This window comes from Parus major, chromosome 3, assembly GCF_001522545.3.
Source record: "Parus major isolate Abel chromosome 3, Parus_major1.1, whole genome shotgun sequence".
Lineage (NCBI taxonomy): Eukaryota > Metazoa > Chordata > Aves > Passeriformes > Paridae > Parus > Parus major.
This window is the reverse complement of record NC_031770.1, coordinates 14,683,089-14,706,608: the sequence shown is the minus strand read 5'-3', so window position 1 is coordinate 14,706,608 and position 23,520 is coordinate 14,683,089. Positions and strand designations below refer to the sequence as shown.

General features: G+C 40.6%; 2 protein-coding genes and 1 long non-coding RNA gene across 8 annotated transcripts; 1 reads left to right on the top strand and 2 right to left on the bottom strand.

Annotated features, from left to right (window-relative positions):
* Positions 1–38: 38 nt before the first annotated feature.
* Positions 39–14,934, top strand: TRMT61B (tRNA methyltransferase 61B). 4 transcript variants are annotated; one of them, XM_033513258.1, is made up of 7 exons: positions 44–634; positions 722–824; positions 3,187–3,377; positions 4,549–4,640; positions 5,043–5,278; positions 5,887–5,967; positions 14,383–14,934. In XM_033513258.1, exons 1-7 carry the CDS (start codon positions 89–91, stop codon positions 14,400–14,402), a joined length of 1,269 nt encoding a protein of 422 aa, XP_033369149.1. In that variant the 5' UTR covers positions 44–88; the 3' UTR covers positions 14,403–14,934. The 4 variants fall into 4 exon arrangements, with proteins under 4 accessions (XP_033369150.1, XP_033369149.1, XP_033369148.1 ...); XM_015622796.3 differs by lacking the exon at positions 14,383–14,934 and adding an exon at positions 6,192–6,309 and having other exon boundaries at positions 46–634; XM_033513259.1 differs by lacking the exon at positions 14,383–14,934 and having other exon boundaries at positions 39–634; positions 5,828–5,938.
* Positions 6,250–12,613, bottom strand: SPDYA (speedy/RINGO cell cycle regulator family member A). Its single transcript, XM_015622798.3, has 7 exons — positions 12,444–12,613; positions 11,562–11,808; positions 10,492–10,550; positions 10,154–10,239; positions 8,399–8,570; positions 7,211–7,502; positions 6,250–6,582 (listed from the first exon to the last, which is right to left on the bottom strand). Exons 2-7 carry the CDS (start codon positions 11,788–11,790, stop codon positions 6,494–6,496), a joined length of 927 nt encoding a protein of 308 aa, XP_015478284.1. The 5' UTR covers positions 11,791–11,808; positions 12,444–12,613; the 3' UTR covers positions 6,250–6,493.
* LOC117244154 lies at positions 14,691–23,490 on the bottom strand. 3 transcript variants are annotated; one of them, XR_004496693.1, is made up of 6 exons: positions 23,079–23,490; positions 22,577–22,837; positions 19,688–19,893; positions 17,617–17,773; positions 16,388–16,441; positions 14,691–14,759 (listed from the first exon to the last, which is right to left on the bottom strand). It is a non-coding gene; the product is annotated as an uncharacterized LOC117244154 (long non-coding RNA). The 3 variants fall into 3 exon arrangements; XR_004496691.1 differs by having other exon boundaries at positions 22,577–23,490; XR_004496692.1 differs by lacking the exon at positions 14,691–14,759 and having other exon boundaries at positions 16,355–16,441; positions 22,577–23,490.
* Positions 23,491–23,520: the final 30 nt, after the last annotated feature.

Sequence of the window (23,520 nt, the reverse complement as noted above, 5' to 3'; positions counted from 1 at the left end):
GTGGCGTCATCGGGGCGGGCGGCGCAGGCGCGCGTGGCGATAGTCGCGAACGTGAGCCGCGCCCCCTTTTCCCGCCTCCGGCCGCTCCATGAGAGCCTGGCGCGCGCTGCGGCGGGGGGCCGCCTCCTCCTCCTCAGCCTCCTCCTCATCTTCTTTTCCTGCCGACGGGAAGCCTCGGAGGCGGGCATGGGAGACTTCGCTGTCGCCGCTGGAGCGGCTGAGGCGGCTGCTGCCGCCCGAGGAAGCGGCGGCGGTGGCGCGGTGCGCAGCGGCGGCAGTGCCGCCGCCTCAGGCTCCCCCCGAGGAGGAGAAGAAGGAGGAGGTGGCGGCGGCCGCCTCTTGTCAAGCGCGGGTTGAGGCGGTGTGTCCCCGTTCCGGCCCTTTCCGCGCCGGGGAGCTGGCGCTGGCGGTGGTGCGGAGGAAGCACAACACGACGCTGAAGGTGCTGTGCCGGCTGGCGGCCGAGGCGGTGCTGAGCAGCCCCGGCGGTGTCCTGCCCCACCGCGACATCATCGGGCAGCTGCCTGGGCAGGTGCTGCTCGCGTCGGGCGGGGCGCGGCTGCTGCTGAGGCGGCCCTCCCTGGACGAATACGTACTCCTTATGCCGCGGGGACCCACCATCGCCTACCCCAAGGTATCGGCCGGGGCTGGGAGGTCGGTGGCCGAATCTCACCTTTAATTTTTCGCAAATAGTAATGTGCCGCGTTTTTCTCGCTCGCAGGATATAAGCGCTCTATTAATGATGATGGATATCCACCCAGGAGACACCGTGTTGGAAAGTGGTAGCGGGTCGGGTGCAATGAGCTTGTTTCTGTCAAGAGCAGGTGAGAAACTGGCTTTAGACAACACAGAATTTATTTCTTTAGCACAACTTGGAAGGTTGGTTTTTTTTTTTTTTTGTCTAGATGCTTATGACTCTCTTATGGTCCTTACTACTCAGCTCATAAAATCTTTACTGCAGTTCACACGTTCACGTGTAGTTCATTGACTTGAGAGAGAGTTATATCAGCACAGAGACTTCAAACTATTCTGTGACTGTGCTTAGGGGGCTGTAGTGTAAGTGGTTATCGAAGGCCTCACAGAAAGCTCCGTTTCAGCCATGCCTTAGGATCTCTCAACTGCAGCTGGTCTTGATATTTTGGGCACAGATTTCAAGGTCAGCAGTTGTACCTGTGCTCCCTCTCTCCTACCTCCTATTATTGCTATTGCTTGGTTTCTTCTGATCATTTTTCTGGAATAAACTAGTGTTTAGGGTTTTTAATTCTATTGGGATTTTGAAACTAACATGGTATTATCCTCAAAGCAACCATTGCTGCTGTAGGAGCTAGAAGCTGACCAAACAGAAGATAAATATCAATGCTTCTCTTTTCATTTAGAGAGAGGGAAAGTAGGTGTAATTAGCTTTCTTCACCTTGCCCTACAGGCAGATCCAAAACCCAGAGATGGAATACCTATAACTGGCTAAGGCAAAAGTTAGCTCTCACTAAATACAGCAACTGATTTTTTTGCCTTAGGTATTCCGCTGTTTTCTATAAGCACACCTGAACTTGCCAATTATTCTTCTCATTTTTCATTCTTGTCCAACACTTTAATTCAGCTGTAAATGGGCCAAGTTGGTAAAATCATTGGCATTACCAGGCTGTTAGTCCTGTCCAGGGGAAGAATGCAGTTGTTGCGTGCCAGATCAGCTTTATTTTGAGGAGTGGGAAAAAGCTTTGAAATTGCATTGCTGTTTTCAAATTTATTGAATTTAAATTGGCACCAAATACAGCCACTTTTAGTCACAGCTGACCATACTTCGGTGCTGAGACAGAAATAAATAGATTTGATTTGCTGTTTCCTAATGGTGGCTGATTTTGCCACCATTAAATACACACCAGTGATACCCAACAAGGAAAACAGCTGCTATGTGGGTAAATGCTGGAATTCAGATCTAGTGGACACATTACCAATGTGCACGGAATTATTTGATTTCCAAAATTCTTGTTGATTTAACAGATTTCATTCATCTCTTGTTATTAATTTGATATTTTCTTTTCCATTCTTTCTTTAATCATTCCCAGAAACTACTGACATGAAACAGGATAAAGTTAAGAGAGTGGTATTTGCCATGACTTTAAAATCTTTGAGAACTGGAAAATACGATGTCTGCAAACTTGACATACTGTAGCTTCACAGTAATTAAGTTTTGCTTAACTATTTCACCTTGTTGTTATTTAAAAAAAAAGCAGTTTCAAAAAGAAGGAATTACTCTGAATGAGTGGGGGTATGACTGACACCCCCAGTGTGAAGAATTTTATATTTCTGATGTTTCTAAACTGATAATCTGAAGTAACAAGGAGTTGGCACTGTGACTCTACAACTGATTCAGGTGATCAAAGGTAACATGCTGAAACCTTCCATTTCTTACAAGCTGGTTCTAGCCTTTTTCTTATGCAGGATCAAGGAGCGACTGTTCGGAAATTCATCCCTTCTTTTACTCAGTGGTCTGAATGGATTCACAATGGGATCACATAGGTGAGGGAAGGAGCCTGGTGACTGCAAAGTGAAATGACTTAGAAAGGCACAGAACTCACCCAGGGAGCTGCTGCTTTCTGAAAGCTCCCTGCAGCCATTCCAAAGTAGCAGGGAGACAGAAGTGAGCGGTGGAATAGGCTTGAAGAATTGGAGTAATACAGATACGGAATAATACATCAGTGCACTGCTGTCTGCCTGCACAGCCTGGAAATGCTTCCTTTTTGAGAAACATTGTACATTGGACTCACAGTAAATTTTAGAATAGTAAATATAGACTTAATAATTTATCACTGTTGCAGACAGTAACAGGAAAATTACACAAACATGGGTAAATCAAAGAGTACGCTGGAAAACTTGTCTGTGGGGCTGAGGTCAGTGAGCAGATTTCCTTAGCCTGTGAGCCATGAGCACTGGTGCAGCATTCTCAGCTGGTACCTCTGGCTGCTCTAGCAGAAGGATACTAACACAGCACTTTTTCTGCATATGTTTGTTTTAAATTTAAAGGAAACATAGATTGTCATTGATTGTTTCATATGATATAATTTCCTAAAGTGGAGATGGAAAGGTGTACTTATGTTATAGACTGGGTTTTGGTTTTGTTTTGTTTTTCCCAGGTCTTTAAAACAGCAGTGTAAAGTGGTGAGTGGAGTGTCTTCTGTTTGTTTTCAGTTGGGCCCAAAGGACGTGTTCTAAGTTATGAAATCAGAGATGATCATCATAGTTTAGCTAAGAAGAATTACAGGCGCTGGCGTTCTGCGTGGGAAATAGGACACGTGGACGAATGGCCAGATAACGTGGAGTTCATTCTTAAAGACATTTCAACAGCTGCTGCAGATATGAAATCTGTAACACTTGATGCAGTGAGTGAATCCAAACAACTCCCCCATTTGACACGTCTTTTCTCCATAAATGGAAACCTCTAGTGCTCACACTCACAACAGGATTCCCATATCAAGTGTAACATGAGAAATAATAATCCACTTCCTCATCAGTGAAAGAAACATTGTAATTTTTTGTCAGACACAAGTGTTTTCAAGGTTTCAGTTACAGGTTGTCAAATGAAACACTGATAAAGCTGTACTATAGAAGTGCTGCAATTAATTACTCCTGCCTTGTAAGCCAAGACAAACTCATTTTGAGAAACTGATACTTTTATGAGGTACATATTTCCAGCATTTAATTTTAGAAGAATACAAAACCTTATTAAATACGTAACTGTGTGACCACCTTGCTATCAGCTATATAGAATGCACAATGTAACTATGGTGTAATTTTGAATATGCTGTGTCTTGCTAGCCTGTTCTGCTTCTTTGTATCTAGAGTTCCTAAAAAAAGGAGTCATGCTGGGGAAAACAGCTTCATGTTAATCACTCTTCCCTGTCAAGCTGACAAACTACTTAGAACTACTTATTTACCAAATGCTTAAACAAATACCAATTTTTAAATTGGTACAAGCAAAGGAATATAATACATTGCATAAAAACACCATTGCAAAAAACGTTTTAAGTAACAGTCCTGCAGAAGGGATCAGATATTGTATATCCCATTGTTCTACAATCTGAATAGCTTCCTAGCAGAAGATGGATAAATTGCCAAAGACAGAAATTTTTTTAATTTTGAAACTGACAAGTTAGACATTGTGACAATAACGTGCTCTTTTTATGCATTTGAACAATCTTTTTTTTTTTTTTTCACATTTGAGAAATAGGTATTCAAATGTGTTAGTAAATGTAGTTGTCTAAATTTTTTTATTACTGTCAGGATTATGGGATTTAATTACTGGGAGGCTTAACTTCCCACAGACCTATTTAGTTGGTCAAATGCTAGTTGCTGTTTCAACAGAAATTCATTTGGAAGTAGAGAGGGCTTCATTTTGCGTAAAGTGTGCACCTCAGGTTTTGAGAGGCAGCAATGAAAGTGGTTGTATGCATCTCTTTTCCATAACCTTTTCTTTCTTCCCAATGTTGTGTATTACAATGATAGATGTACATATGTTTTCCCAGTAAACATTAATATATTTTCTTCTTGCAGGTAGTTTTGGATATGCTGGACCCTCAGTGTGCTCTGCCTGTTGTACACCCAAGCCTCAAACAAGGTGGGGTGTGTGCTGTGTACTTAGCAAAGTAAGTGTTTCTTTCTGGCACCTTTATGCTGGCATTACCTGGCCTTGGCACAAAAACAAGCATCTTCTGAAATACCCACCCAGCATTAATGAAATGTTAACAAAGTTGCATTTTTTCCCCATGTAACTTTCTTTGGGAGCTGTACTCAGTATAAAGTACACTTGGCCAAATCCTTTGGCATCTACCTGGGGAGTGTTCTCATTCTGGTCAGTGAAGTTTGGGCTTACAGCATCCTCAGAGTAACTGCACTGTTCTCCGATGCAATAGTCAGGTTGCTCCTTTACCCTAAAACTGAAGGACCTGTGTAACTTCAAAGGGAAAGAATGTGCCAAAGTCAGTAGAGCTGAGATTTTGTGATTTGAGTTTTCAAAATACTACTTTTTGTTTGCATTTCTTCAAAAGTATCACACAGGTCATTGAGCTTTTAGACAAAATACGGAGCTGCAAACTTCCTTTTTTGTGTGAAAGGATAATTGAGGTAACTCACAGAAGCTGGTCAGTACTCCCTGCTAAACTCAAGCATTATAAATCAAGCCAAATGGTGGAAACTCAAGAAAATATTGAAGAATCACCTCAAAATGAATACGAAGAAATCCACACTCAGGATCAAGCAGTTCTTAAAGAAAGCAAATACAATGGTAAGAACTTTACTGCTGATGAGATACTCTATTACTGCACTTTGATAATGCAGGGTAGGAGAAGACAGTGTTTTTTCTTAGGTCAGCTGAGAATAGGCGAGGTTTTAGACAGCATACCCTTGTCAGGTTTAGAAAAGACCATTAATTGTTATTTAAGTTTAAATATCATGTTTAAAATCTGGGCTAAATAGAAAATAAATTTCAATTTGCAAAAAAGAATGACTGCTCTTCTACTGTTTTCAAATTTTTGGTTTTTAAGACAATTCAGTTCTTTATAGTCATCTTATAGCTGCTTTAGAGGACCCTGATGGACTTAGGAGAAATGGTAGCCAGTGTGATCTGCTTTAAAATTAAGCTGTTCTGGCAAATCAAAAAATTATGCTATATATATATATATATATATTTATATGACGGGTATAAATAAATATGCAGTATACAGATCTGCAAAATGCATACTAGAGCAAAGAGTTCTGAATATAGTGATAGGTGACAACAAAAAAAAGAAAAACATGTCAGGGAAAAATATTACATGCACCTTGTCTATTGTAGTCTGCATGTAGGTCTTAAACTTGTGGGAATGAAGTAAAAAAAAAATGTCCTTGTCACAGAATCACTCAGTGATGCTGGTGAAACAAACCACTCTGTGCCTTACATTGCCCGACCATCCCACTGTCAGGAAGCTCATTCAGGTGAGACACTTGGAAAAAGTTTATCTTAAATGTTGGGGTGTTTTTATTTCAAAGAAACCTATTTTTTGTTGGTTTTGGTATGGGGTTTTTTTGTTTGTTTTTTGGGGTTTTTTTTTGTACTAGCATTTGTTATGTACCTATATAATAAAACAATAAAACGTATAATAATAAAATAATTGTTGTGTAATGAAATACTAAAGTAGTAACTTTTGCTTTTTAATCAGCATTCCTTACCAAGCTGAGAAAGTTTCGACCACTGCTTTCTTGATGCTGCTGCCTCCATAGCTTCTAATTTGTGTATTGTATCAGAATAAAATAAAACATAACAAAGCAGATGCTACATTTTGCAAGTTGTGTAACTCTTAAGTAATGAGTACTCTGATTTCTACCTTGAAACAAGTTTGAAATTCCCTTATCCCACTCTGTAAAGGGAAAAATTTGAAGTGAATCTTCACATCTGGTGTTGTGATGCAGCCCAGACTGTTCTGCAGATCACAGTATCTGTTTCTGTCTTATCAGGTGCATTTCATTCTCCATTGCATGTAAACCAGTCCATGGATTTATCTTGATTCAGGGTGCTCCATGGTTGCCTTTTGCTGGACTGGCTCTGACAGTCTACCAGAAATAAGGAGAAAAAAATTTTAGTAAGAAAATAAGGGATCAAAGGCTGCCTTTTGAAATGTATACTTGCTGGCTTCCACCTGGTGACTATAGGTTTTTCTAAGAACAAAGTTCTTAAAGCATACCTTTAAGAGATACTGAAATTCAGTGAATGTGTTCACTTGATAAAGCTGTGCTTATTTCAAAATCAAAACAGTTGTTGACAGGCAGAGCTTTGGTCCCCTTCCAGAACTCATGCTGCAGGTTGCCTGGTTGCACTCTATACACACCAGTATTTTTATTGTTCCAGCAAATCATAAGTGTTTAATCAGGACTCTCAATTTCATTTATAATGGAAGAGTAGTAATAAATGCCTAAATAGACTGGAATGCAACCCAAAATCTAGTAGTAGCAGATGAAAGTAATATGAAGAGACTCAATTGGTAAAGCAATTGGTACTTCCAGGAAGTCAAGATACAATATGTGAAAATGAAAATGAATCTGTGAGGGTAAAAGCACAGTTCTGCCAAGGTACCTGCATGTGTGAGAAGGAGAGACAGCTGTCCCTTCAGCACTCTGAAGGGCAAATACGGCCCCTCATTGCCTGAACTAATGGAAAATTATCCACAACATTAAACCATACCTTGGGCTTTGTTAGAAGGAGAGTCGATGAGCATTTTTTCATTTGAAAAGGCGTCCTTCAATTTTTGGGATGAATGTAATTCCATCATCTCCAAGGTGTCAGTAGATGAGGAGGAGGATGATAATCCGAGTCGTACAAATCTGCCTTTCTTACCGCAGAGCTGGCAGTCTGTAGGAGTAGCACTGGGTCCTCGGGGCAGCTGCACTTCATTGTTGTAATTCCTCAGAGCTCCACTGTGGTGCTCAGAGCGCTCTCGCTGCCAGATGTAATGTGTTGGAGCAATGGCCATCACCTGTGGGAACAGCCATGGGATCAGGAAGAGTAAAAATAAGGGGAAAACATATGGCTAAAAACAAGAGATCCAATAAGTGTGTGGCAGGGAATTCATGTGGCTGACATGGGCATCATCTCTTATCTGTCTCAGATTGTCCCATTGCAAAGTTTGCTCCCTTAGGCAGGAGTAAGTAATCCCAATACCAGTCAGGTGTGGAAACATCCCAGCTCCCAGCCCTGTATGTTCACATGAGTCATCACAAACATGTTGGACACAAGGTGACGTCTTCAGCCAGTGACTGAACATCAGCTGACAGCTCATCATCACTGAAATAATGACAGTGGGAAGTGGGGAGGGTATGCAAGGAAAAGCATCCTGCACTTGCCTTGTTCCTTGTGCTTTTCCCACAGCATCTAATCCCATCCCCAGAAATGGGCCTAGAGAGTAAATCTTTTCCACCATCTGGAAGTAAACACTATGTACTTAAAGCATGACAAGGGTTTTTCCAGGTAAAAACTTCAGCTGAAAAGTGAGGAATATATGTTTTCCTTATAAATTGTAAAGCACACAAAATTATTTCTAAAGTAGATGAAGTGAAACAAATTAAGGTAGATTTAAAATTAAAAACAAATACTTGCATGAAGCAGATTCTGGCCAATAGAAACTTCACTTTTAATAGTAATGCAATAGAAATTTTTTAGTTTACTTAAAAAACATAATTTCAAACAATGTATTTCAAATGGAGAAGGAAAAAAATGTCATGGAGGATAAATGGACCATTACATTTTAAGAGCATCTTTGCTTTCCCATAGATTGTCTGGTTACTTTAGGGAAGAAACTGTACAGAGCTAAAGTGGTAGCTGGTGTTAATTGTTGTGATTTCAGCATCTACAATATGAAATCTCCCTCCCTACCTCTTCACAGCAGCGTCTGCTTACAATAGCCCTGTAGTCAATTCTGCTCCACAGCTGATCTCTTAAATTTAAGAAATCAGGGAAGAGCTTTCTCCAGGCTCTGCCCAAAGCCCATGGGAAAATGTCATACTTTGCTTCTTCATTGTCTTCTTCAACTGTGTTTGCCAGATACCTTCAAATATATATTTATATGTTTATGTTTGCATAATATGTACAATCTTAAACTACTATACTATAATGATTTCTAACAAAATAACAGACATATTGCAGCAGTTCTTTTTTCCTAGTATTGTGAGGAAAAAACACTAACAAAATACAGCCTTCTCTCTGGAACACAGTATTTTCTTAATTAGTTCCATAGGCATCCTTTGGGTAAAAAAGCCTAAGCTTTTATAAAAATTATTTTACCCTAGAGTTTTTATCTAACACATTCTGACACATTTCTCCAAGCTGGCAAGAAACCCTTGAACTAAAATGAACAGTTTCTGTTTGATTCTTTAAATAAGGCTTAAAACTATCCTGTTAAATCTTAAACTTTACCTTTTTATATTTTAAGGGTTTTAGCTATGCTTGGAAAATTACATTGCTCATATTAAATTAGGAGCAAACAACTAAATACAGGTCTAGCTTCAGTTATAAATGAAAAACTTAAATTACTTTTTTTTATGTCTCTGTTTTTCCCTTTGTTGACAGATCTTTTACTTTTAGTTTTGGGTTGTCTTCTCAGACAACATGAAAATGTTTACTTCCTCTGAATCCACCTGATACTAAACACACTTGAAAAAAATTAGGACTTTTAGTCTCCTCCCCAGTTTTCTCACTTGCTTCTGACCCCAGTATTCTCTCTAATCCAGTCTCACCAGACCCTTTGTCCCCTTCTAATCCTTTCACTGTTCTGGCCTGGCTTTTCCCCCTCCATTGGAGTCATAGGGCTCCCCCCTCTGTGCTCTGTGGGTGTCACCCCCAGTATCAGTGACAGGAGAAGGAGCAGCCACCTTTGCCCCTGCAGTAGTGTGCAAATCAGAGCATCTGAGAAGTGATGTTACAGGAAAAGATGACCAGAGCACTATAACATTGTGACAGAAATCACAGAACCCTCTGCAGGTATAACCAAATACAGAGGGTCAGGTAGGCCTGGTAAAGATGGATTGTTGATTCAAAATATAATATAGGCATTTTATAATTGTTAAAAAGAGTTTTCAGAAATTCTCTAGCAATGTTTTTACAGTTGATTTAAATCATGTTGACAGAAACTTTAATAACAAGTTACTCCTGAGATGCCTGTCAGGGTTAAATGTTTTGATACAAATGCCTTAAAGGCTGGCAGAGATATGAAATAAGGTTTTATACGAGCACCTGTGAGCCACATATATGTTGCTGTGTCCTGCATATATTTCTTGTAAAGCTTTAAAAAGCTCCCAGATTCAGTTTGGTGGGCAGAATGCCACTCTCTGTATCATTACACCAATGCAACCAACCCCTGTCTGCTGCTCAAGCTTGGTTCCATCACAGGAGGAATGGTGAATTTGCACTATTTATGTACTGTATGTAGATTGTCATAGAACCACAGAATGGTTTGGGTTGGAAGGGACTTTAAAGACCACCTAGTCCCAGCCCCCTCTGCCGTCCCCTAGGGGTGCCACCCCCTAGATCAGGTTTAGATACTCCCTCAAGGAAGTCTCATCACATAATTATCAGTGTCATAAATAATGCAAAGTTTTTCCTAATAAAACTAGATAATTTTAAAGTACTTACAGAGCCACAAAGAAATTGATTCTGGTATGCTCACTTGGTGTGAAGTTAGCTCTCTTGAAATAAACGAAAGTCATTGCCAAGAGATACTGTTTTAAAATGTAAAATAAAGTATCAATGTGCTATTTAGGCATAGTACTTCCTAAATTGATTTACACGTCTCCCACCAAGATATTTTCATCATTTTCAACAATGAGGAAAGCATGAATTAAGTTTCTTGAAACTGCCATGTGAAACTATTAGAAAAAGATGGTGTTCTGTATTGCATTAAAGTACCAAGTAATTAAGGGCAGATTTCTCATTCAATGTATATTTATTAACTAAGAAGGAAATACACTTACCTTGTCTGCAATTTCACAGCAACAGTCCATCCAAAGGAAGTCTTGGATTAGATCATCATCTATAACAAGAGAAAGCTGTAGCATTTCAAACACCAAAACTGTTTATGTTAGAAAGTATTTATAAATAAATAACAGATGGTCTTTCATTAAGCCAAATAAAAGAAAAAAAGCTAGACCCAGCAGGAGGGAACAGAGGAATTGAGGCAGAGGAGAGGTCAGATATGAAAAAAGCTTACATCACAAAAGACAACAGCTCTACCAATAAGGCAAGGTGGAAAATCTGGTGACTGCATTACATTCATTCTCAGTTACAGCAACAGCAGGTGAAAGTGAAAAATAACCAGTATTTTTTTCTATTTGCATAATTTTGTCCTGTGTTACATGCTTCCAGGTGATAGCACACCATTATTTGAGAGGACCTACAGACAGCTGAGGTCCTGTACCTTGATTACATGGCAGCCTTTATAGGGCAGTACTTGCTTATTTTTGGTCAGTGCTTCATCATCCATGGCCATGTACAGTAGCTACCACAAACGAACTCTCATTCACTTCTGTATTTAAGGGTCAAGTAAAAACCAGCTGTAATCTTCCACTATTACTTAATGTCTTTGTTAAATTAAATAAATGCAAAATTTTATATGAAAGAGAAATAAAGATGTTCCAGCTCCTTAGATCAACTTCCCATTCCACTTCTCACCCCAGAAGTTTATTCCCACAGTAAATAACACATTTAAGGAGCCCTTTTTTAAAGCTGTGTGTAATACAAGATGCACGTTGTTTTACATGTATTTGTTGAAATATAAGAGAAAATAGGAAGGAAAATTATCATAAAATAAAAAGTAGGAAAGTACCTTGGTTTCATTTGTAATTTACAAAAGATATTTTTCATCAATTTGGTAGTCTTTGTATTTTCAACTTAAGCATTAAATATACATATACCAAAATATAACAACAAAACATTTTGATAAAGAATTGCTATTAGTTTAGATATGAAAAGCATTCTCAAAATTACTGAGCTTTGAAAACATTCTGTTCAGTCAATTCATTCATATCTCACATTATTAACCTACCAAATAATTTAAAGAAAGCTGTCATTTCCTGACGCTGTATAACTAGACATGGTCCCTTTGGACATTTATATTTCTGACTAGGAACCCCTTTTTCACAATTTTCTTGATGGTCTTTAAAAGCAGGTCGCTTTAGTCTAGTAAGTTTTTTTTGCTGATGTGATCTGGATGCACTCGATTTTACATGAACAGTGACAGTGGGAGGTGTCTGACACACCAGATTGTGTTTCATTTCGCTAAGCAAAGGTTCCTGTTAAAAAAAATAAGAAGAAATTAACTACAAAAATAGTCAGTTTCAGCACTAGTACATTTCTTTTGTTCACATGAAATGTTTCAGTAGAGTTTGTATGTCAGATAATAGAAAATTAATTTTATCAGTACTGATTATCTAAGTCTAATGCCCTAAGACAGCCACCTAGAGTTCTTTCATTTAGTTCAAACTTTATAAGGCTTTTTTTTGTTTGTTTTGTTTTTGTTTTTTAATCCAGTAGAAGGAGCCTTCAATTTTGCTTTTTCCAGTCAACTTTGGAAAATAAGAAAAGAGACTTTCCAGGAAAGGTTGCTGTTTGTCAGGTCCTTGTAGCTCCACACACTTAGACCTATCAAAAGAAACCTATGTTCTTCTCCTCCAATTTGTGACTGTGTCTTTCTTAAAATGGTATGTTAATAGAATTAATGCAGCAGAACTGTGATTGAGCCGTGTAACATTAAAATCAAGTCCTGAGCTCCAAATTGCCATTGGGAATTAAACTTATCCCTCCAGCTGGACAAACCCTGAAGGCACAACCAAGGAAACATATCTGGGGTGTTTGTCACCGCAAAATTTAAGGGGATACCAAATGGAGAGTGAGGAAGGGTATTTTTGGCGGGATTAAATGTATTTACGCCTTCAGTAGGTCTCTCGGCGGGGACAGGCTGGCTCACAGCAGCCTACGAGGCTCCCCAGCTCCGGGGCGGCTGCCGCACGGGCGCGAAAGGCCCCTGAGGCGAGGCTGTGCTTTTGGCTCCCGGCGCCACAGCCCAAAGCCGCCCGCGCCCGCTCCTCCCCGCCTGCCTTAGCGGCCTCCCCCTCACGCCTCCGCACCTCGAGTGGCGCCTCCCGCAGCCAATCAGCGTGGGCGGAGCACCCGCCTCGACCAATCGAACGGCGGGACGCGCTCTCATCCCGCCCCGCCCGTTGCCGCCCAGGGCGCGGCAGCCAATGGGAGCGGGGCACGGCGGCGGCTGGGCATGGCGGTGTCGGCTCCTGCTCGCCTCGGCCGTGAGCCGGTCTCAAACCTGACTGGGTCTCTCAGCTGCTTGCTTGTTGCTTGCTTGGTCGCTGCCTCCCCTGGCTTTTTATAAGAAGATGCAGTGACAGGATAAGGGGGAATGGGCTTGGATTAGACATTAGGTAGAAATTATTTTGTGTGAGAGTGGTGACAAGTTTCCCAGAGCAGCTGTGGATTCCTTATCCCTGGAAGTGTTCAAGACCAGGACGGATGGAGTTCTGAGTAACCTGGTCTAGTGAAAGGTGTCCCTGCCCATGGCTGGGGGTTGGAACGAGATGGTCTTTAAGGTCCCTTGAAACCCAAATCATTCTATGACTGAAACATCTCCTCAGGATGATGAATGTCTCCCCAGGAGACGTGGGACACGAAGGAGGAGAGACACCTGACTCTAGAGATCATTAAACATAGAGCTGCAGGATACCCTGCTGCTACCTTTCCACAGAGGCAATTAATGCAAGTAGTAGTATGCAATTAGTCTAAGGCAGTCTATTGAAATGTAACAAGAATGGAAAAAAAAAACCAAACCAACCTTTGCTAATAAGATTCAGTGTGAAATCCTACTGTTGCCTTTTCTTATAAAAGCTAAAGATTTCTCCTAAGAAGATGGCAAGACATACATTCATTTTCATTGTTTCCCCCTGTGCAGGTCAATTAGAGTGCACCTGGCCTTATTTGTTATGGTAATAAGAGAGACCTCTTTACACTTTCCTCATCTTCTATTAATAATTTGCTGAATTATTTACATGCTCTGAGTTAGTGAGCATATTCAGGGAAAGATCATGCTAAGTTTCTGGTCAGGGACAGAGATAAAAAAAACATACTAAGTGGTAAATGTACCAACTAACAACATCTCTGTATGGAACAGAATGAAATCAGGAAACTTGGCACCAGGGTGGAGATAATACCAAGTACAACAGCAGGGCAAAAGTCTGTTTCTTTGAGGTTCTGTCTTCTTGGACACATATTCACACTGACTTACCCTGCATTAATTGTTCACTTTTTTCCATATTACTTTTCATCTAAGGAATTCAAAGTACTCATCAATTAACTACTGTTCATTTGATACTTGTGAAAAACAGAGGAATGGCAAGTTACAGAAACTTCCATATAACCATCTAAATCTTTAAGACCAGAAAAAAATCATCTTTTTTTTTCCCCTATTGCAAAACATGAAGCTGCAATGATAATTGTGACATGCATGCTTCCTTATTCTTTACACCTTTACAATAAAAAGTGACTTACAATGTCAATCTTTATCCACACGGGGTTTCCCGTAGGTCTCCCACTTCTAATATAATTTTTGGGCTGGTGGTTCTGCAACAAAATACTAAAAGATTTATTTTTTTTCACTCAAAAATCTGTCACAATCAAGTTATTGAACAGGTACTGTGACTCTTCTACCAGTGTACTTCCCTCAACCTGACAGGGCTCAGGTCTCTGCTCTGATTCAGACTTATTGCACAACACTGGATCAGACTCTTGAGGAAATTGAACTTTTGTGAGAGAGAGAGAGCTGTGAGAATGTCTACAACTCTACCTTTCTTTCCTTGCAGGACTCTGCAGCCTGAGGTAGGACTGAGATGGGGATGACTCAAGGATTCGGCTTGGAAGCATTAAGGAAAAACATCAACATGGAAGGGCTGATCCCTGAACCCAACAAGGAAACAGAACTTTACCTGACTCTAAGTCCTCTGAATGAGATAGAGGAATTAACTGGTTCTCAACTTTGCTTTTTATTAACCACAATTTTCAGAAGGTTGTTGAACAAGTCATCCAAGAATATGGGGAAGAAAGGAGCTTTTGGACTTCCAGGTCGCTTGTTGGACATCAGGGAGCGCTGTTTCACCACCAGCGACTTGAACCGAGACAATGCAGGGTTTGTCCAGCTTAATACACAGGGTTTCATGTCGTACCTCTTTCCTAACCCTTCCTGTAGGTGGTCATTAAATCAGTTTAACCACTCTTCATTTCTATGTGTAATCAAAGTTTTAAATTACATTTTTAATATACAGATCCATAAATCACTTTTATATAAATTTGTGTATTTTTTTCTATTTTATATAAGATTTATATGAATAAAATTACTAAGACATGGGCTTGAAAAACCTGGGATTCCTTACAAAATCTTATTTCTGGAAGAAAAAAATAATTCCATCTATACACTGGAACTCCATTATATGATATATATAGTTATATAGCTATCCAGAATATGGTCCAAAAAGGCAGCTGCAGAGCAGTTTGATACATTTAAATGAAAAAAGAACTTAAAACTTTTCAGTGAATGAGTTGTATACAGACAGATTAGGAAGCATCACTGAGGAAAAACACAGGGATAGTATTTTTATAAATCACATTTAGGAGATACATATATATATACTTTTTTTTTTTTTTTCAGATTTTGGCATTTTTTGAGATGCCTTTGGCCTCTGCTATCCTTTCCAATAAACTTTGTTTTGCCTAAGATAATACAGCATAGGTAAAACATCTGGTATTTATTTTCAAATAAAGTCATAAAGAACCGCCATTGATTCTTTGAAATATGGATCACTATCCACAATAAAATGTGTATTTTTTCAGTTAGAGGCTTTTCCTACTTCCTACAGCGCATGAAATAGGAAAAAAGTCTCTCTGCCCATCAGTAGAGATGGCTGCTGTCTCTGCTGGAGGAACCTGGCCTCTCTATCCAATACATTCTAAATGAAAGGCTCATGGATTGAGAGCTAAGGATCCACAGTGAAACTGAAACATCTAAAAAGTAAATTTTGGATGTGAGGTTAATTCTTTCAGAGTAAAGGATGTAGCAAGTCACAGAAGTAAATTAAAGTAAGTTAAAGTGGAACAGATGAACTGCCTGAACCCACATCTGTCACCAGAAACCTGTTTTATATGTGGGAAGAGAGAGAAAGTATTTAGATGAGTTGTGTGAAACAAATTTTTAGGGCATCATGGTGCCTGGACTAGGACTAAGCACAACAGACTGAACACAGCTTACCAGTTTGCTATTGGGGGTAGTAAGCAAGGATACTGGAAAGGTGCCTTGCAGTTAAATCCTTGTTTTTGACAAATGTTACAGTATGATTAAAATTAAAAATGGCTCAGTGCCACTGAAGTGTATGTCACTGATGGATGAATGGGCAGGAAAATTGTTTTCAGCTTTGTTTACTAGAAGAGAACCTCTAGGCATACAGCAGTGTCTTCTGATATTTAAGTCCCAAAACAGCTGTAGCTATTCTCAGGTACTGAGAAATTCAGGAGCTAGGAGGAAAAAAATTATTTGGAAATTATGCAGTGAACAAGAAGTGTAGACTAGACTAATAGAGCAAATGGTGAAGGAAAGTGGAGGCTGCCAGCAAACACAGCGCATGTTTAAACACGCTGCTCTTGCATAGTTCAAAGCAGCCAAGCACTCTGCAGCAAGAAATCTCCATAAAGTGCCTGGGGCATAAGTTTGAACTTGTTCATTCCTACTGTAAATAGACTGACATATATCCTGTATGAACTTAACTAATTCAAAACAGACAGGGGAAGCCTTTAAGATTTATTTTTAAGGATTGGCACCTGTGCGCTGGTTGTATGAAACAAGGTAGTCTGATCTGGAGAGTTCCAGTTTCTCTGTAAAAATAAATAGATGAGATAGACTACATTAGGTCTTCACCATCATGTCACAAAAGATGAATGAAATCTGCCAACATCAGTAACTCAAAACTAGCTGTGCATATTTTGCATTAAAGGGGAAGGAAATTTTCTGCAGTGTTTTCCTTTAAGTCTTTTTTGAGTCTTCTGACATCATCTGCCATATTCTTTTTTAGCCAGTGAAGATTGCATTTTGGATTTGCAAGTATTCAATAACCATAGCTATATCTGTTACCCTGTTGTGCCCATGCTGTTTCTTCATGCTGAATTGTGCAAAGAGCCCTAATAAAAAGGACCTCTTCTCTACCTCCATGGCCCTGGAGCCATTTGTTCCAGATGCCAAGAGCAGCAGGCTTCCCAAGAGGCAGGTGCAGGAGCAAGGAGCACGCGTGTACAGCTGTGCCCAGGGCGCTGCCCATGCGCACAGGGACTGGAGTGCCTACGTTCACACTGGAAAATGGGAGCTTTCCACTTTTCCCTTTACTCCTCTTTCCTCTCAGAAACAACTAACAAACACCAGACTTCCAAAATCTTCCAGGTGAAAATGTAGCTGAACAGAGAAAGTTTCAAGAATTTGACCTAAGAAATCAGTTTTATAAAATGGCATTAGCTAAAAAGTGTTTTATTCCATCTGGCAAATAGCACAAATGCTTTGCCTCACTGATGTAATGTTTACATACACATTAATATACTAACTACAAAACATCCAAGGAACCCATTATCCAGGAAATATATCTTATATTATTATCTAAAGACATCAAAAGTAGAAATCAGTGGTGCTTTCAAAATAACATACTAATTATTTTCCTGAAGGCAAGTTTCCTAAACAGTAGCTGTTTGAGTGGCTAAAGAATAGGTGGGAGCTTTCAAACTTTTAGCTAGTTGGCTTATGATTCTATAATTGGGCAAAATGTGTAAATTTCACCAACTTTTCTCATCTTGTTTTCCAGTTTCAAAGTTTACTGGTCACATAATTCAGGTCACAAACTCTTTCAAGCACAGTATCTATTTATTCTCTGTTTTTATACTATTGAACACAATTGAGTCTTTGTCCATGATTACAGCTCCTATAATATGAAACAATAGTGGTAATTAGGACAATTTTTCTGTTGTCAAGAGCCATATTTGCATGGCATGGCACTCAAAAGACTCACCTCATGAAAGGATTAATCCAAAGTAGTGTAGCTATAATTCCTGAAGCAAGAGGAAATTGTTTTCATATGCAAATAATTTGGCTCACATGCTCTTGTACTGCTAGGAAAGGAGCAGCATCAAGTTCAGTAGTGGGAAGGCAGAACTTCAAGGACAGCCCTTTAGAGACTAAAACCAGACAAGTTAAAATGTGACCTGGAAAAAGTCCAGGATTTACTTTTTTTAACTCCCATCCAATGGTCCAGGCTCCACACAGTTAAATTAGAATTGCCAGAGTTTGTTAAACATTGAATGCCCCTCCCAAGAAGCAATGGAGTCTGTAATTACTCCACAACAGGTCAAAAAGCTTTCTTGTTTCACTAAGTTCAGTAATCACAAGTTGTAAAAGTTCTCTCTCTCAGAGGTTGAAGCAATAAAATGACTAGTACAAGAGCTGTAAATTAAAGTGCAAAGAGAAAGAGATGAACTTTGGTAACAGCTATGGCTAACTGAAACAAGTAAGGGAAATTCATGAACTGTGAAAGCAATCACAACACAAAAGCAATTTATTTCAGCGAGGGACAAAAAAAGCAAAGACACAAATGGCATGCCCATCTCTTTGAGCCCCACTCTGCTGTCCCCTGTGTCGGTGTTTGTGGGATGAGATTTTTCTGCCCAGCTCATGGGTGTATTTATTCACCTTTGCTTGGGGTATGACTATGCACACAAATTAGAGTGAAGCAAGAGTGGGTGGGGATTTACAGCATGGTAACTGCTCCCTGGAAACTGCGTGCTGTGTGCATGCTGTGACCCTGTTTTTGCTGAGGAATACATGGGTCTGCTCGCTGCCAGGTACAGCCGTGTCCATGGGTTGCTACCGGCAGTTACCTGACAAACTGCAAATCCACACCCTCACAGCCCCATAGCAACTGCACAAGTCCAGCACAAGCAAATTCAGTGGCAGATTTTGTCAATGTGCCTTCTGATAACACCACACAGAGACAGGACAACTCTCTGTCTGTATAACCATCTGCTTCAATTCTGCCTACAGCCCAGAGATGTTGTCACACGATAAAAAGCATGTTAAAAACAACTTAGGGCTCTCTCAAACAGTTTTCAACAAGCGTTTTGACAAAGTTCCGTCTGTATCTTCTTTCACAGAGAATGGCTAAAGGGGGCGGGGAATATCTTGGATGCCAAAACTGAAACAATTTTAATGTAAACAGAGCTTCTTTTACTACAACTTGTGATCTCATGTTTTCTTCTGAGCCCTTCCAAATGATACAAATTTGAGGGATTAGGCACAGTATGAAATTTGAAGGCAGTAGTCTGGATAAGGAGTTATTACAGTTTTTACGTCTAATGCTGTTTATTTTAAGCAGCTTTGAATGCTGACAATGGATGTTCTAAAAATGCTATCAGCATTAGAGCCATGGAGATGCATTTTTGGGTGCGTAAAGATGAGGGTGACAAACCTGTTACTGACCCCACCCTCTGGAGGTAAGACTAAGCCCTGGCAGAGAGGTGAGGATGCCACAACATATCAGACAGGTTGGTTTCTATAATCCTCAAAGACACAAATAGAACATACATTAATTGCATGAGCATTTCTCTCCTGTGGCTACACCCTGTCTAGTTTTATGAAACTATGAACCAACAGCTCTGTGCCTCTTCACAGCTACTCTTACTTTCAAAGGTCTCCAACCTGGTAGAGACCCAAGCTGTGGGCTTCTGAAGCCAAGGACAGGTTTGTGGGGGTTGCCACTGCCTCTGAACTAATTTCCATCTTCAGTGTGCACGATAGTTTTGTCAAAATGCACAAACACTATGTTATTATTAAAAAAAATAAGTCATGATCTAGAAACAGATCAAAAAGACCCAAATGTATAAAATAGCTTTTTATTCTGGTTTTGGTTTTTTGTTGTTTTTGGTTTTTTTACAGTGTTTGGCAGTAGTTAGTCTAGCATAAAGGCATGACTGCTCATTTATTTTTTTTATGGGCTCTATACTTGACCACCTCTTGCCTGCCAAGACATTTAAGTTCTCCAGGACTCCAAATGCTCTCATTATTCAAATCAGTGTAACAAGACTTACCTGTTTTCTGGTGGTTTTCAAAGAGGCAGGAAAAATAAAATACACAGAAACACCAGTTTTATCAGGCCTTTGAGCAGCAGCATGTGTCAATTTGTGACAACATGGAATCTTCAGAAACCCATAGGACAAGGTACTGCACACAGTTTCTCAATATTGTCCTCTTCCTACAGTTCTTTTAAGGTTTCATTCAATGCAGATAATGAAGCCTGACAAAAAAAAAAAAAGTTGAATGCAAACATTCTGAAGCTGACCTAATAAAAAGATCCTGAGCACGTCTATAATATAATGATATATGTAGCTATGTCTGCTGTCCAAAATACCTGCTGGCACTTTTGAGCATCAGTGTCTCTAGTTGTTTCTATTTTTGTCAGCCTTAACCTGTTAAAAGTTATGAATTTTCAAAAGTCATTAGTTTTGTTAGAAAAAGACTAATAAGACTATGCTTTACAATTTGGTATCATACATGACCTATTTTCTAGGGATGAGACTGGTTATCTTTAGGAGGGTACACCCAAAACCAATCAGGCTTGCAGCCTCTGAAGAATCCCAGTTAGACAGAGATTGCCCAATACCCCAGTGGCATTGATCACGCTCTCTCCACTCATCTCTCTGATCTGCTGACCACAGTGCATGTCACAGCCCCACCTCACATCATTTCCTGATACCTCCGGAGTGACTCAGACATCCTTGCGACTTTCCCTGAAAGCAGATTCTGTCCCTTGGGAGTTTCACAAAGCCCACTTACCTAATTCCTAGTGAAGACCTGGAAATGACCTCACATCATATCCCAATATCACGCTAATTCTTACTGGCTTCAGAAAGAGCTGGATTTATCTCCTTGGATCTGATTCACAATTCACTCAAGTCAATAGAAAATCTTCCCCTGGAGTCAACGCCTCTTGAGTATTTTAGTGAACTAATACTTTATTCTACAAATAGTTCTGGATCCAATGTAAATTACAGAGCAAAAGCAGAAAAATACAGATCACATGAGCTTTCCTAAAGTAAGCTTACATACTTCCTTAATTTAGAATTTGGTGACCAAAACTTCTTTTTCTTTTTGCTATATAGTAGTGCCAGTAATGCGCTCGTAGCATTTAAATTACAATTTGTCTGAGCTGTAATTATGCTTTAATAAGAGTAAGCCACAACTAGCCTACACTGCACTGCCTAATCAGCAGTCAGCTGTTTGATAAGAGGGGGTATCTCCAACCGTTGATAAAATTATGCTGTTTATAACCAATATGCAAGGCTTTACCTATAGAGCTGTATGCTGAGGAATTTTAATATAAAATAGCCATTGAATACATCGTGTATTTCAGCACAAAGGGGCACAAGCATCACAAAAAGTATAGAAATGACACTGCCTCCCAACCCCCCAGACACCAAGGTACCTGTGTAATAAACTTCAACACTCAGGCCCTTGTACCTGTTTAGCCTCATGTCTGCTCCACTGGCTTTGATTCTACTGAGAAGCTGCCCTCAAAATAACCTGGAAAGAGGGCAAGATTAACTCTGCTGTGAATGGTCCCTCATTTCCACAGCCTTACTGGTGAATGACCTCATGTAGAGCACCTTTCCTTCAAAAACAATAAGCAACATTTAAACAATAATTTCTTCACATTTAGAAATCTGTTGAGATCACAGGTAGCAAGGTCCTTTTTAGCCCCTGCAAACTGGAGCCAAATTAAATGCTACACCACAAAAAAGTAGCATGATGCACCTGTGTTTGTAGCAGAGTTATCACAGTACTTTCTACAGGCGCTTACTCACATTTTGCTACATGTCACAACACGACAGTGCCAAAACACACTGTGAGAGGCTCTAGTCCACACAAATACCCTAAGACAATTCAGCCCCTAGATACTAAAGGTCATAGCTGTTTTTTGACAGGATATCTATGTGGTATTTGAAGTTGGTTGTAGAAAGAAGCAGGGCAACTTTCAGTAGCAGTCACTCCAAGATTTGAAGACTGCTTGGATTTGTAAAACTAGGCACAGGGGTTTACCTACCCAGAACACGGATCAGGAGAAGAAAGAGAACTAGATGTACACAGCCTGTTCTGTTCTTCAACATGTACACATTAAAATAAATAAAATAAAGGCAAAAGCCCATCATAAAATTTATTGGTCATTATCAAGGCTTACGTAGGTCAGCTTGGCAATTTGATAATGACAAGAGCTCCTCTCATCTCAAACCAACCAGTACTTTAACATGGAATAAGAGGTTTATAGGAAGGCAGGCATTTTTGAGCTTATTGCTCCTAGTCATCTTCCTGGAAAATCCCATCACTTGATGAAAGTGATGCAAGAAATCCATATCTGAGACTTTAGTCTTCTCAACTTTTCATACTGCTAGGCCAGGCTTTCCTTCTGAGTCTCTGACAAGTGTATCAGAAGAATATACTTATCAATCAGAAACTGTGCAAAAACCACAAAAATAATCAAGAAAAATGCTGCAAAACTGATTGTGGCTGTACCACGAGCAAATCCAAGGAGCAGTCCTTTAACTTGGACCCATCTGAGTCAGCATCAGGGCACTGGAGACAAAAACAACATAGAGGTAAAAACCAGGTACAACACAAACACAGCTGTGCACAGAGAAAAAAACACTATGATAGTTCAACTTCAACTTCCCTTCAAACATAAAAAGTTTTCAGTTTCACCTATTGATGTCTGCAAGTACAAAAGCAGGAACATGTTTTTTATTGTACAGCAAACTGGTAAGAATAAGCTTCAAGTCTTTGAACAGAATGTCATTCTGGTCTTATCCTGTACTAAAATAACTTGTTTTTCTAGGGTGCTAATATATCTTTTAGAAAGATCTATGCAGATTTTTTAACTGAATAAATAAACTCAAGGTTCATCAAGCATTTCCGGTGTACCATACCTATCTTTTGTCTTCCATTTTGGCATTGCTTTTACACTTTGGAAAGCCATCTTAAAACCTGCAGCCGGCTTTCCCGTGTTTCCTCCTCGGCAACCTGGCAGGGCTCTGGCCCTACCTCCCATTTTGCAGGTTCCCACAAAGCTGCGCTTCTCAGAGACAAAGCACTCAGGACTACTTTTCCTGAGCGAGGAAATGAGTATACTGTAGCGCCAGGAGCGAATCTTCAGAGTAACCCTGAGGTAGAGACATCTACTATGTATTCTGCAAAGGAACCGAAAGCGAAAATAAAAACAAAACACATAATCAGTAAAGATCCTTACAAAAGTGTTAATTCTACATAGGTAAGCGTTCTGTTTTTCAGTTTACTGAGAAATTATCAGAATTTATGTCAAGCACAGAGTAGCTCGCACAGCACCCTCGGATGCGAACAAAGCTCACTATAAAGCGTGACTATTCCCTGCTTTCTCTTAGCTCGCCAAGAGGAGAGTGAAACACCCTCCACCTGTCCCGAGGGAAGAGCCCGGGGATCCCAGGCCAGGGCAAAGGCCTCGGGACTGCCCCGGCGCTCCGAAGGTCGGCGGCGGGCGCGGGAAGCCCCGAGCCGGGAGGGACGGGGGCCCTGCTCCCCCTGCCCGTGTGTCACGGGGCAAACACACCCGGGAGCTCCCGGCGGTGACTAACACTTTCCCCTCGACGGCGGGGGCAGCTATCCCCCGGCTCCCCGCCGCGGCCCCAGCCCGCCGCCCCTCCGCCCAGGCGGGGCGGTTTCACAGCCGGCTCGGTTTCACAGCCCAGGTAAAGAGCGGGCACGGCCGCGCCTCGGGCCGCCCCTCGCACCGCCGCTCCCCCTCCCCGTTCCGCGGCAGAGGCGCAGTCGGGGCCGGGCCGGGAGCGGGTCCCGCCCTTCCCCATCCAGTTTCGCCCAGGTGCGGGGGGAGGAGGGG

Excerpts from the sequence above, each read along its gene's own strand:
- TRMT61B (XM_015622796.3), top strand. The coding sequence starts at position 89 with ATGAGAGCCTGGCGCGCGCTGCGGCGGGGGGCCGCCTCCTCCTCCTCA. Across the intron at positions 5,279-5,886 it reads TAAAGAAAGCAAATACAATG|AATCACTCAGTGATGCTGGT; the intron begins GTAAGAACTTTA and ends TCCTTGTCACAG. Across the intron at positions 5,968-6,191 it reads CTGTCAGGAAGCTCATTCAG|CATTCCTTACCAAGCTGAGA; the intron begins GTGAGACACTTG and ends CTTTTTAATCAG.
- SPDYA (XM_015622798.3), bottom strand. The coding sequence starts at position 11,790 with ATGAAACACAATCTGGTGTGTCAGACACCTCCCACTGTCACTGTTCAT. Across the intron at positions 7,503-8,398 it reads GCAGACGCTGCTGTGAAGAG|GTGATGGCCATTGCTCCAAC; the intron begins GTAGGGAGGGAG and ends CTGTTCCCACAG. Across the intron at positions 6,583-7,210 it reads TCCTTCTAACAAAGCCCAAG|ACTGTCAGAGCCAGTCCAGC; the intron begins GTATGGTTTAAT and ends TATTTCTGGTAG.